Source organism: Synchytrium microbalum (assembly GCF_006535985.1).
Source record: "Synchytrium microbalum strain JEL517 chromosome Unknown SmJEL517_scf0006, whole genome shotgun sequence".
Taxonomy (NCBI): Eukaryota; Fungi; Chytridiomycota; class Chytridiomycetes; order Synchytriales; family Synchytriaceae; genus Synchytrium; species Synchytrium microbalum.
The window spans coordinates 432,851-446,561 of NW_022158355.1; the positions used below are offsets into that span (position 1 = coordinate 432,851).

Below are 13,711 nucleotides of genomic sequence, written 5' to 3' on the forward strand. Positions count from 1 at the left end.
AAAAACCACTGCAGCAGGCTTCCAAGTAAGAAATAAGCTATGGTGGTCAGCCCAACTAGGAGCACTGGCGACGTCACCGATGAGGATCTGCAGGAGCTGGTGGCGAAAAGGCTTATACTCGAATCAGGTAAAGATTACAGAAAAGCGCGTTTGTGTGGGAGGATGGAGTAGGGCATTTTGAATAGAAGAACATGCAGATCATGTCAACATCTTCCCTGAATGCTGAATTTGAGTGTCTTTTTGTAGGTGTCGACTTTGAATCACGCCCCCTACTAGCAATATACGGTTGCTACTTACCAAATCCCAAGCATGCCAATTATGATCGTTTGCTCGCGTGAGTGTCGCCATATTCTCAATGAACTTTGATCATTGTCAGATGCTTGATCCTGTCTTCGAGACGCCTGTCTTCGAGTACTGACCCTATAGCCTACTTTCGCCCAAATAGCTTGATCAAGGACAGACTCGACCAGTTTGTAGAGAGTGATTATGCGGTCGTGCTGTTTTCGTCTGGAGCTTCGTATCAGCCACCAATGACATGGTTTTATAGTGCATATAAGCAACTTGGAAGAAAGTGAGTCAACAACGCCCTGACCTGGCAGTTTGATGATGCAAATTGACGATTTTATTGTGGTTAGATACCGAAAGAATCTAAAAAATCTCTATATTGTGCATCCTAATATGCTGACCAAGGTGAAGATGTTTGCCTTGTGGGGTGCATAGAGATGTATTGGATCTAAACAACTCTTTTCATGTTTGTAGTTGCTTTTGCAAGTAATGGGAACAGTCATTAGTCCCAAATTCTTCAAGAAGGTCATATCTGTACATAATCTCACTCAGCTGGAAACTCTCATTCCTATCAAGCAACTGATTATACCGGATGTGGTTCGAGAGCGAGTGCAGTCAACTGACCGTTGCCAGTCATTCAATAGCTAACCGCAAACGTCTTCAAATAGTGCTAATGTAAAGTTTGAACCAAAAGAGTCGTCATCTTTGATGAAGCCAAAACAGTTACTTGGACCAAAACGCTACTTTGGTGCCAGACTAGAAGATATGATGGGCAAGGACGGTGAATTGGGAGTGCCACTTGTGATTTCAGACTGTATAGCATATATACGGCGTGATGACAGTAAGTTCCGGTGGTTAATCTAATGTCCTTTGTCTAAAACGAACTTCTAGATTTGAAGACGGAAGGACTCTTCCGGCGCTCCCCTTCCTCACAAAGACTGAAAGACATAAAAGTCCTATACGAGAGAGGAGAGAAGGTCGACTTGTCATCTTTGTGCGATGATGTGCATCTACCGTGTGTATTGATCAAGATGTTTTTTCGAGAATTGAGTCAGCCAATCTTTCCTGCTTCTCATTACCACTCTCTCAAGATTCTCTCAAGTAAGTAAAATTGTGTCCTGTATGAGAGTTATGGAAACTAACCTCATATTTGGTGTTGAAATCAGCTCTCGGGCACGCTGCTGCCCCTATTTATATCCGCACAAACGTTATACCGAGTCTGCCACCCGCAAGCCGTGTCTTATTAAAGGCAATCTTTTTCTTGCTCCATGCCGTATCTAAACAATCATCAGATAATCTCATGACACCATACAACTTGACAGTTGTTTTTGGGCCCAACATATTTAGAAGCGAAGACCCTCTGCAAGATCTGGCTATCGCCTCCGTCTCCTCTTCAGGGAACCAAGGTGGTGGTGGAGGTCTATGGTTGATGTACTGCATAGAACGCTATCCTGAGATCTTTGGCTCTGATGACGAGGTGACCTTAATAGCTGCGCCGATCGTCGACGCGGTAAAGACTGCCACCTTATCCGTAACGGAACGCCCACAATTCAACGCCAGCAAGTCACCACGTGTTATACCCTCAACTATTGTTGCTAATCAAGAGGAAGACTTTGAAGATGTTGTTTGTGAAGATGATGATATTGAAACAAGGCTGCAGAATGATCTGCTTATAGACGATGCTGAAGATTTGTAAAAAGCTTTTGTTAAAGCGTATATATTGTAAATGGTTGTAAATGATTTCTTCATATGTAGACGTACTTAGAACCTCTCATAAAGAATGGTACGGCTTCAAATACTGACTGAAAGTACATCTGTAAGCGCCACAATACGTTTAGCAATACTGATCTGCTGATCTGTGTCGAGCAACTGGATGTTGTCACGATTCCTTGCGACTTCCGCTTTTCACCTTTCCTGCTACAGCTAGGTCAAGTTGACCTACATCATAGCAACGAGAGCTGGCAAGTGAATTATAATAATCGTTACATTGTAGCTGGTCTCATACAAGATTTAGCGACCCTTTTCTTTGGCCTTTGGGAAGTTGCACCACCGCCACTTGCAATAGGGACAGTGAAGGGTACGTTTTTGACACTTCACTGAGCGGTTACATACTGAATGTTAACGATTTCACTTTTTAGATCGAAATGCGGCTTACAGTTGCTAGGTTGCTGATCACTTTCCTGAGCTTTATCAGCTCCATCAACGCCCAAAACAGTACAACGAACACAACGACTTCCGCCAGGACTGAACCTGCCTTTCCTTGGCCCGAGAGTGCTTCCAATGTATCATTTATCGATTACCTCATAGCCAGGACAAATCTTCGGTGGCAGTCTACAATATCACAGACGTGTCAAGCTGCATTGCGACAGCCATTGGCTGATGCTGGTAAGAAACGAGCTCTATGCTCTCTTTGCAGCATTTACTATTGCTATTGCCCTATTGAAGTGCTTCTCACTGAGTTCATCAACTAGCTGTTGCATGTGGTCTTGGGTACTTTGCCGAACTCACCGTCACGAAACTGGGACCACAGAACGCAACGTTACTGGATAAAATATGTACCCCAATCGCACAATTAACCTGTAGTGGAGCTTTGAAGAATGTTGTATCTAGTGCAGCTACAGCATGCTCTTCAGACCAAACTCTCTTTTACCCAGTACGAGGTGTACCAACAGAAGCCAAAGTGACCAACGTACAAAATAATAGCACGCAGGAATGTGTCGCTGCAATCTTACAGGGGAATCGAGCAAACCTTCCCAACGGAAGGAATCTTCAGTCAATGATAGATCTGCTGGCTGGAGCCAATTCGTTGATTTGCTCGCAGTATAATGGGGTATACTGTGTCGTTAATGATGCTGTTATGCTTGAAAAAGCTAATTATGGTGCTGCGTCAAACATGGACTGGGGGCAGCTGGTGAGTTGCTACAAATCTTGAAGCTTTGGAGAGGTAGTTTGTCCTGACTTTTCCGGTTTATTAGGACTTGGTTACGTCACAGGTGTATTCTCAGCTACGGTCGGCGTACGGCTTGAATCTTTGTACACCGTGTTCAGTGGGCAGGGCTGACGTCGCTCAAAAGGTGTGAGGATCTGCTGCCAACGATAGGCTTTTTTTGCTGAAACCAACACTTTGATATAGTACTCGGACATCTTCCTGCTGGGATCTATCGCATCTGTACCGCTGGCTACACTTAATTTGACGTGCGGGACACAACCATCATTATCGTTTCCTACTGGCTGGTATGGTCAAACCCCTCTGAAAGTGAATAATACCAACACTAGCAACACAACTACGACAAGTAACTCGAATATCAACGCGCTGGACGTGTTTGGTCTCATAAGCACCATACTTTTGGCCTTTATGTTTATAATAATATGATCTCGCGTGGAACACGACCTCTCACCGTTTGGGAACAGTGGCGAATTGTAAAGAGCTGGATGCACGAGGCTATGACACGTTGATATTACCCATCCAAAAGCTCTACTGTCCAAATCACATCGCACAATTCCATATTTTCTTTTGTATCACAGATCGATAACAGCTCGCAGAGGCCAAGGAGACCACGAGATGGGCTTGCTGCAGCATCTAATCACAATCATAACATTGCTTCCATTTTGGATTCGTTGCGGAATTGGCGCTGTAGCTCATTGCTTGGAACGATTCTTGGTATGCGTAACGAGAAAAAGGCGTCTTTGTCGACCTTTACCAACACTGTGTCCAATTTTTTTTGCACTCAAACATAGGTCACTGGAGACTTTTCGTCCTTGTACTGGAGCTCGTATACAGAACGATACTGGTTCAACGTTTGGAGGTTAGCAACCAAAACAACATTTGTTTGGTTGTTCATGCTGCAGAACGAAGTCAACTCAGTAAATATTTACTACTTCTTTCTTACCAGTCAATGGGCACAAATTTCTAACTCGAACCAGCTAATGCGACGGTGCAAGGTACGACTCAATGCCAGTTTCTATGAAAACGTTTTTTGTCAACCCGACCTGATCTAGTCGATGCTAGGCTGAGCTGTTTAGAGACAATGTTACGGGAAGAGTGCTAGATGTGGGAAGCGGAATGGTACGTTAAAAGGATGTCAGACATATGGCATAGGACTGAAGTTGCTCGTTTTTTTGTCTAGGGTCATGACATGATGCACATAAAGAGTGCAAACGTATCATCTATGGTTTGCTTAGAGCCCAACAACTCTATGAAGGTGTATATAGAAGCTGCATGCTGGAGAGCTGGATTGTCCGCCGATAGGGCAACAACTGTGGTGGACACCATAGAAGACGCCATTGACAAGGGACGTCTCATGGACGGCGAATTCGATACGATTATCTCAACGCTGACTCTGTGTAGTGTGCACCGACCTCGTAGGACCCTAAAATCACTGCAACGCCTGTTGAAACCGGGAGGAAAACTAGTATTTATCGAACATATTCGACATCCAGATCCCAACGGTCGATTTTCGCAGTTGTGGATTGCACCACTATGGAGTTTATGTGCAAACGGATGTAGAATAGATCGAAACTTGGACGAGATGATTGAGGAGATGGATGGATGGGGTAACGTGGAGATAATACCGTTAGATGAAGAAGCAGAGAGGAAGGATTTCATGTATCATATATTTGGGTTTGCCACGAAGGCGTAGGCATCGTAACTTGGGTCTGCCCTTTATAAAAATGTAAAATAGAGATTTCAAACAGAATTGTAAGTTGAGTGGATCGTTACGACAGCGATTTCAAGAAAATACCAATTGCAAACATAATCACAAAGCTAAGTATTCACATGGCGTGTAGTCCATGTTCGAATCAATGTTGGTGTAAGATCTTCAAACAAAATGGCCGCTCTTAAGAAAATCTAGATAGTTCACGTCAAGTTCTGAGTCTCTGGTCCAGCGAAATGCTATAAATCGCACTCAAAAATCATCTATCTTCTTACAATTAGCGGCCTTAACCACTTTGCCCTTGTCACGTTTCAACCTATCTTTTTCCACGAATCGATTTTTTTGGCGAAACCCGACGTCATTGAACCATGGCACCTATAGGAGACGACGAGGAGGTTGATCTCAGCTCTGACTTGACTCTAGTATCCAATATAACAACTCTTACACCGAACGGTGACCACAATGGGCTGCAAAACGAGGACGACATTCAAGCCAAATCCATGCCACTTTCAACCAGGAGAAGACCGAATTGGATACCATGGAAGGCTAAAACTGCTGATCAAAAGGATGAGACTACTATTGCGGTTCCGATTGTAGAGGAAGTGGTGAACTTGGATCAAAAGAGTTTAGCACCATCTACTGTGCTCGAAGGCCCGCCTGATGGAGGACTTACAGGTAAGGCCATGACCAAATCGTCATAGTCGCAACTATTAAATTTGCTTAGGATCTCTTTCTAACTCTTCGACTTATAGGTAAGGCAATGCCCAAGTCATGACAAGAAAAGTCGTCATGTATGCTCTAGTATCTCTGCCTAATCCTACGTTATACGCAGCGTGGGGTGTAGTTCTTGCGGGATTCGCCATTCATGTGATGATTTGGGGAGATACGCAGAGCTATGGCGTCTGGCAGCGATACTATGTTGCTGAAGGTCTAGAATCGAATCCATTGTTGGCACTAATTGGTTCTGCTCAAACTGGAGGTGTTAGCGTAAGTCCAACTGTTGACTGGTATCATCACCGTCAGCGTCAAAGAATTATCACTTTCAGTGAAACGTCAAATGATTATTGTTATGCATTAAGCCTGACTCTCCTCTAGCTTTGTGCGATTCCGGTAGCCTTTGTCATCCAAAGATTTGGATATGCATTCTCTGTTCGTCTCGGAGCTACTATTGGTGGTCTTGCTCTATTGGCAGCAAGTTTCGCAAACCAATATTCTATTATTTTGCTGACGCAAGGGTTCCTGAGTGCCGTGGGGACCGCACTTTGCTATTTTCCGGGCGCTACATTGCCTGCTCAGTGGTTTGACAAGAAGCGGGGACTCGCTACTGGAATCGCTGTAGCTGTAGGCATTCAAAGTTGTTATGGTTGGCGCTGGATGAATGTATGTTTGTTATTAATACAGCTTTGTTTCTACAGGGCACAGGGCTTGGGGGCTTAACCAAGTCTCTTCTGATTCAATATTTGCTAGATACACTTGGAAGTCACTGGACATTGCGAGTCATCGCCCTTCTCAATTTCTGTAAGATTGAGGGGAAAAAAAGTCGCAGGTTTTGGAGTTGAGTTCCGCTAACAGGACTTCGATTTTGGCAGCTGTATTGATGTCAGCATCGTTTTTAATGAAACAAAGGATACCGCCATCCAAGAAGTCTTCCAAAAATGTTAGCCCTTTTCTTTTTCATTATGGAATCTCTAAATTGCTAAAACCACATTCGACGCTAGGATTGGAGGGACCTTAAAGACTCCAAAGTGTTTTTGCTATGTCTTCAGCAATTCCTACAGAGCTGTGGCTTTTTAGTGCCGTTGGCATATATACCCTTGTTTGCAGTCTCCCTCGGAGCGACTCCCCAACAGGTACGCAATTGATCGCAGTTTGAAAATATATCCACATCAAAAGCGTGACTCACACGTCATTTCTCATTGTACAGGGCGCTTTCTGTCTCTCCATGTATAATTTGTCAGGACTGTTTGGTCGAATTCTTATAGGAATTGGTGCAGACATGCTAGGCAGATTCAACATGATGTTGTTTTGTTGTACTTCGAGTGCCATTGCAGTCTTGTCTGTATGGGGAACCGCAACCAGCTACGCGAATACTATGGGCTTCAGCGTGGTAAGCCACGTCTTGTTTTAATTATTCTTGCGCTCACATGCCACACCATTGACTTTCCTTTCTAATAGTTTAACGGCTTTGTGCAAGGCGGACTTGTGAGTTTGCTGCCGGTAGTGGTGGCTGAAGCTTTTGGACTTCAGAAACTGCCTTTCCTGTTTGCGGTTCTCAATCTGCCGATGCTCGTCGGTAACTTCATGGGAGCTCCTTTGGCTGGAATCATCATAGACAAGTTCACTGTTAACGGAGTTCCTAATTACTATCCAGCTATATTTTATGCTGGTGGAATGACACTCGCTGCCGCGATGATATGGATACTGTTGCGCTTCCAGAAAGATAGACAGATACTGAAACGAGTGTAAATACGTGTATATATACAAGAACGACATTAATAATAGAGGAAAATAAAAGTTTAACAAGTACTCATTACTTTCTGAAAGATCCACTCATTACAATTCAATGTCTTTTGCAGACTATCAATAGAATCCACCCTCACATTCCTCTTATATTTGCTCGTCAGGCAATCTCCCCGCATTCAAAGCATCTTCTGTATACGCTGCCTCCCATTTAGCAGTCTCATCTCCTTCAAACTGTTGATGTTGCTGCTGCTTCAACAAACGTTCAACCTGATTTGCATAAATGTTTTTAGTGACACGTTCGCCATCATCACACTGGTCGTCTTTGTCAAGTTCCGTAGTAAGACGACGAGGATGATACTGAAACGCGGATGGTAGTGTTGCTGCTGTTATTGATGCAGTAGAAGGTCGTGATTGCATGAGCACGGGTTCCATAGCGTTCCCACCAGAGTATTGAGAAGGTGATGGTGATTTGACTGTCTCATCACCAACACCCGTACCAATAGCATCCATGTATCGAGGATTACTTATTTGATCATATACAGTTTCATCCGTCAGCAAGTCATCATCATTTTGGGTATAGAGAATGTTGGGAGTGTACTTGAAGCCCGAGGGCGGAGACATAGCAACTTTATTTATAGGTGTATTTACTCTAGAACCGGCGTCATCCATACCAAATAGAAGTGTTGGAGTGGCCTTTTTATTACTGTTGCTGGCATCCACACGAAATAGAGGTGTTGGAGCGCTCTTTTTCTTACCCTTGTTTGTAGTTTGGAAGAGAAAGCCCGATGATGACTTTGGCCTTCTGCCAGTTGACGAGGATGGTCTTTCAGATTTGGGGCTTGTGAGTGATGGCAGACCTTCATCAGAAGGAGATTTGGTCAGATCCTCAATCTTGGACTAGCAATGCGTTTAGTTACATGTCAGAAACATAAAATACACATGTTTGCGAGGTGGGTCAAACCATAAATCCATTCAGTCGATAGTTGCGAGACTTTGGATTGATCGGAGTAGTTCCACCAGATACAGGACTCAGCAGGCCACCATATCGTCCTGCTGCCGAAGATGGACTCTCCCGTCGTAGTGGGCGTAGTTGAGGCGCATAGCTTGACGGCGATGATGGAGTAGGTGGACGACGATTACGAGCACCACAGGACGAAGAAGAAAATGGTCTAGATTGCGGTGGAGCTTGAATGACCGTCTGGGATATCCTAAAATCGAATTGGATGTTTGGAAGTTAGCTTCAAAACGCGCAAAAGATTGATGTTGGTCGGTACGCTCGTTTACGATAGACAAAGGGTAGATCCAACGATGGCCTCCATACAAATACTGCAGTTTACTAACGAATGCATCTGTTCCACATAGTCTGACAATGGTAGAGCTGGTAGAAAGCACTGAAATTCAATTCTTGGTTTCGTTGAGCTTTTGGCATACCTGGCATGAGGAACTACAGCCAACTCTTCCAGTATAGGACGATCAGCTACATCAGCATATATCCAGCTCATTCTTTTAACTCGGCTCTACTGATTCTCTTTCACATGGACATTGAACAACGTCAACGTTCAGTGTGATAGTAATTGAAGTTGAGGCATACGACGTATCTCGCATCAAACCTGGTATCAAACAATGAGTCGCAATATCATTCTGATTTCTTTCATTACTAAATCAAATCATTTATTTCAAATGGGCAATTGTAACAGATTACGACGTCTACAATGGTTTAGGAGAGGAATCAAGCCTTGACTGCAGCTGGAGCAGCTTTAGCAACTGGGACGGCCTTGGCGTCAACGGCAGTTGATGCCTTGGTATGTTCCTTGATGTCTCGGACCACAAGAACTGGGCAATGTACATGATGGACGAGATAGTCGCTTACAGAGCCCTAGAAAGTTGGACTGTTGTAAGAACATTGTTACTTTAACGAGAAAACAGGCTTTGATTACATACCATGACGGTTCTTTTCACTGGGCCAAGGCCTCGAGATCCCAATATCAGAAGACCAGCATTCACTTCCTCGACCTTGCGACTAACTGAGTCTCGGGCATCCCCTTGAATAGCAATAGCCTTGCATTGTATCTACAAGGTGAAGTCGGTTGGCACTGCGATTTTTAGCTTGAATCATCATAACTTACATGAGCCTGGGCTAACTTGGCACCGTATTGCTTCAATAGAGTATGGGCAGCCTCCTTCATCTTGGTTTCGTATTCTTGTAATCCATAGTCGTTGGCTAGTCATCGCAGAAACCTCGGGTGAGTCAACCGCGTCAGTATTAGGTTCGAAGATATCAACACTTACTGGCAAATTCGAATGCACCAGGTGCTGGGGGCAGAGGTCGGCAGTTGAGTAAGATGACTTCATCAGACTCTGGCTTGATGATATTCTACGAAAGGAAAGGAGTTGTGTAAGTAAAAAGTGCTGATAAGCTGTCAGCATCCACGCCAGCAACTGTAGGGAAGTTTGGATCAGATTGTACTCACATCGATAGCCCATTGAAACGCATATTCAGCATGAGCTGAAGAATCGATGGCAATGACAATGGTGCGTGAGACTTCGTGATTCTCCTTAGTATGTTCATGAGCAACCTCATGAGCAGTAGTATCAGCGGTGACGGCCATTTGAGCAGAGATTATTATCAAAGATTTGCGTGCGAGTTGGGAAGTTTGTTATGAGAGCTTGTAAGGTTTTTGTGTTGGTGAGTGAGTAGTATTAAGAGCTTGAAAACTTTGTGTGTGGAGTAGAATTGGGTTGCTCTTGTTTAAGTAGCTTAGGCTTTGGTGAGTCAAACTAAGGACCTTGTCACAATTGTGGTACCTCTATATATTAGTCATAAATTTTCTGAGAGGGGTCTACATGCTTCATCTAGCTTGTTCGTTCTGGCTTGGCTCCAATGACCAACGATGACTGACACTGACCCTTGAAGCTGGTGGTCAAGAGCGAATGGCTCTTGTATGGATTACGACGTAACTGCCCTAGCTTTACTACTTACTAGCTTTCAGGTCGAAGTCAAAGAGGAGAGGTCTGGCCAGAACTAGTTCTAGTTTTGAGTAAAAACCAAAATCAACTGAATAGATCTCATTGCACACCAAGCAAACCAGTTAGTTTTCAATCACGTACAGTAATACATATGTGTAGTTCGAGCAGTTCTCGTCTTGTATTCCTTGATTTCTTCGCCTCGCGAAACCAAATCAACCCAGCTAAGGATCTACGACGCGATTGAGGCGGTATTCACGTGATAACCACGCTCATTGCACTCTCAGGTAGCAAATACAGTATGGTACAGTCTTCCCTTTCATAGTTTCTCGTTCTCAGCCCGTTCTAAATCCAAACTTCATACTTCATCAGTAATCGCCAATTTTCACACAGATCAGTGCCTACAATTGTACATTGCAAACCAAAACCGGCATGGTTATATGGGGAATTTCAAGACTAATATCAAGGAGACCACCTCATAGCATTCTCCTTTCGAGCCAAACATTTGGATCTCTTCTTCCACAAACCCGATTTTCTCGACCCATTGGATCTACGTTACGATGGAATAGTAATAGTATAAATAGTGCTGGATCTGCTACGAATGAAGCCAAAATTGCTCAACAACCAACGACGCTCTGGTTTTCCATCTCAGATAAAGTTGGGTCATTGGACGACGTACTTTTCGAGATCAGAAGATTGAATGTCTCTTTGACTTCGATTGAATCTCGTCCTTCTCGGAATCGAGGAGAATATGACTTTGTTGTCGATTTCGTAGCCGCTGATTCACGTGAAGTTGACAATGTCGTGACCAAACTCAAAGATTGTGTCAAGGGCGTCAAAGTAGTGTCCTCTGGATCCAAAGATTCCGAGACAAGTATGTCTGCTGACCGTTACCTGGTCTGGAAGTCATGCGGTTAGAGAACTTTGTTGTGACGTTCGAATCCTGACTTCTCGATTTTTAGCTACTCTCGGAGTTCCATGGTTTCCTCGCAAGATTACAGACCTGGATCAATTCGCCGATCGTGTGCTCTCTTACGGCGCGGTAGGGGGGACCATCGACAAAAAAAAACTTGACGAACGTTGTGTTGGCTGACTTCTTGTATCATGCTAGGAATTGGATGCTGATCATCCTGGATTCAAGGACCTCAAATACAGGTATCAGGATATGAAACTTTACCAAGCTTTGACAGATCCCAACTATATGGTTTGCACCATTTGGTCAGGGAACGACGAGCAGAGATAACGAGATTAGCTCGAGAGTTTCGACATGGAGGCAAACTTCCCCATATTGAATACACTCCAGATGAAGTCAAGACATGGGGCGTGATTTTTGATGGGCTTACAAAGCTATACCCAACTCATGCCGTAAGAGAGGTGCAATACGTACTCCCTGTGAGTCATTTAATTGCTTGAACAATCCACTCAAAGCTCAGAGTAGCTCTAATATTGCTTTTCAATCCTCAAAGTTACTGGTTCAAAACTGTGGATATCGAAATGACAACATTCCTCAATTGGAGGATGTCTCAAACTTTTTGAAAGATTGCACTGGCTGGACGTTAAGGCCTGTTATGGGTGAGCTGATGTTGGGAATTGGGTTTTCGGTTATAGGTATCCTGAACGTCTATTCTAAAATAGGTCTTTTATCTTCACGTGATTTCTTAAATTCGCTTGCGTTCAGAGTTTTCAACTCGACGCAGTACATGCGTCACACATCCCAGCCTTTCTACACCCCTGAACCAGGTAATCATGCTTCTTCCTTTTGAACGCAAAGATGGTCCAGCCTTTTTGTATCGCCTGACTGGTTGCTTCCAATCTGCACAGACGTGTGTCACGAACTCCTTGGCCACGTACCTCTATATGCAGACCCTGACTTTGCCGACTTTTCTCAAGTACGTTACATTTGTGGTTGTCGCTATATGGATGTTGTGGAGAGTGTCGCTGACGATAGCAAGAGTAGGAAATTGGACTGGCTAGTCTCGGAGCTACAGATGAAGTAGGCAGCATGACTATATGCTTCAGTCTCACGCAGCAAAGTAACTGTGTATTCGCCACAATTAGGATATTAACAAGCTAGCAACGATATACTGGTTTACTGTTGAATTTGGACTCTGTCGACAAGGTGATGAAGTCAAGGCGTTTGGAGCTGGTTTGCTTTCCAGTTTCGGTGAACTTGAAGTGAGTTGAGTTGGAGGCAACTGAAGCGGGTCTGCTTTTCAAGTCTGACTATTCATGCCTGTGTAGTACTGCTTGACAGACAAGCCTGAGAAACGACCCTTTGATCCATTGAAGACTGCAGTGCAAAAGTACCCGTAAGCAATAAGGAGGAAAAAAGCTGATGTTCCTGCTAGTCACGGAATTCACATGTTATTCACTTTCCACAGCATTACGGAATATCAACCTGTCTACTATGTTGCCGAGTCCTTCAGTGATATGAAAGAACTAGTAAAGTAAGAGTGCCCGTTAAGGAATCGCTCGATCACTTTCTCACCTACTGTTTCTCACAAAGGGATTACTCACTATCCTTGGAGCGACCATTTGCTGTACGCTACTCTGCCTTGACACAGTCCATCGAAGTTTTAAACACGAAATCAAAGATTGTTCGGTTTGGTAAAACGATAATTGGTGACTTGGCCAAACTAATAGCTGCTGTCGAGAAATATTGAGGCTGACCCATACATTCCGTAAATAACTGTGTATTGTGAATAATGCGAAATAAAGACGAATAAGCTTGTAGAACTGTCTGCCAGGCGCTGGGGACTGCCGAGCTTGAGGGGTTGAACAGTGCGCTCGTATCGCGACTTCGCTTCTTAGAAACGGGACGATTGCACGTCATATGATAGACAAGAGACTACGTGACGTCAAGTACTGAGTTATTCGAGATCAGCATCCTCGTGGGCCTTGCTTGACACGTTGACTGCTGTGCGTTTTTCAGGAAGTGTTTTTGTTGTTGGGTTTTAACAGAGGTTTTGACACGGTTGTCCTTATAGGATGACGAAATGGGCTCTCATTCTGGGTAAGAATGTGGTGTAGTTACTGAATCAAGTGTCCTCACTCGCTGAAAACACCAACATCAACTTCCGCAAACGTTTGTGTATATGAACCATTTTGTAAAGATGAAGTGAAGCAATTTGGACTGCGATGCTATTTATATGCTACACTTCATTACGACCCCCTAAACCAACCCCCACTTTAGATCTGTCATGGCGTCTTGGGAATACATTCCTCAAGACGTTCAGTGTTGTCGACTACTATATCATTACCTTTTGAGCAACGATACTGATCGTCGAGCAATAGACTTTGCTGGAAGATACTCGGGCTCACCTGATGATCAGCAGGAATTCTTC

General features: G+C 44.0%; 3 protein-coding genes across 3 annotated transcripts; all 3 read left to right on the forward strand.

Annotated features, from left to right (window-relative positions):
- Positions 1-39: 39 nt before the first annotated feature.
- On the forward strand, positions 40-1,981 carry SmJEL517_g01787 (uncharacterized protein; the record flags this gene model as incomplete). The annotated part of the gene is made up of 8 exons (XM_031167715.1): positions 40-127; positions 247-334; positions 446-571; positions 636-690; positions 760-899; positions 954-1,126; positions 1,177-1,386; positions 1,452-1,981. 8 exons carry the CDS (start codon positions 40-42, stop codon positions 1,979-1,981), a joined length of 1,410 nt encoding a protein of 469 aa, XP_031026302.1.
- A 3,327-nt stretch (positions 1,982-5,308) lies between these two features.
- Positions 5,309-7,406, forward strand: SmJEL517_g01788 (uncharacterized protein; the record flags this gene model as incomplete). Its single annotated transcript, XM_031167716.1, has 8 exons — positions 5,309-5,615; positions 5,698-5,927; positions 6,036-6,281; positions 6,356-6,458; positions 6,530-6,597; positions 6,659-6,790; positions 6,865-7,047; positions 7,116-7,406. 8 exons carry the CDS (start codon positions 5,309-5,311, stop codon positions 7,404-7,406), a joined length of 1,560 nt encoding a protein of 519 aa, XP_031026395.1.
- Positions 7,407-10,799: 3,393 nt separating this feature from the next.
- On the forward strand, positions 10,800-13,030 carry SmJEL517_g01789 (uncharacterized protein; the record flags this gene model as incomplete). Its single annotated transcript, XM_031167717.1, has 12 exons — positions 10,800-11,241; positions 11,330-11,409; positions 11,479-11,522; positions 11,591-11,759; positions 11,834-11,939; positions 12,003-12,107; positions 12,189-12,256; positions 12,325-12,360; positions 12,426-12,542; positions 12,609-12,676; positions 12,749-12,814; positions 12,874-13,030. 12 exons carry the CDS (start codon positions 10,800-10,802, stop codon positions 13,028-13,030), a joined length of 1,458 nt encoding a protein of 485 aa, XP_031026304.1.
- Positions 13,031-13,711: the final 681 nt, after the last annotated feature.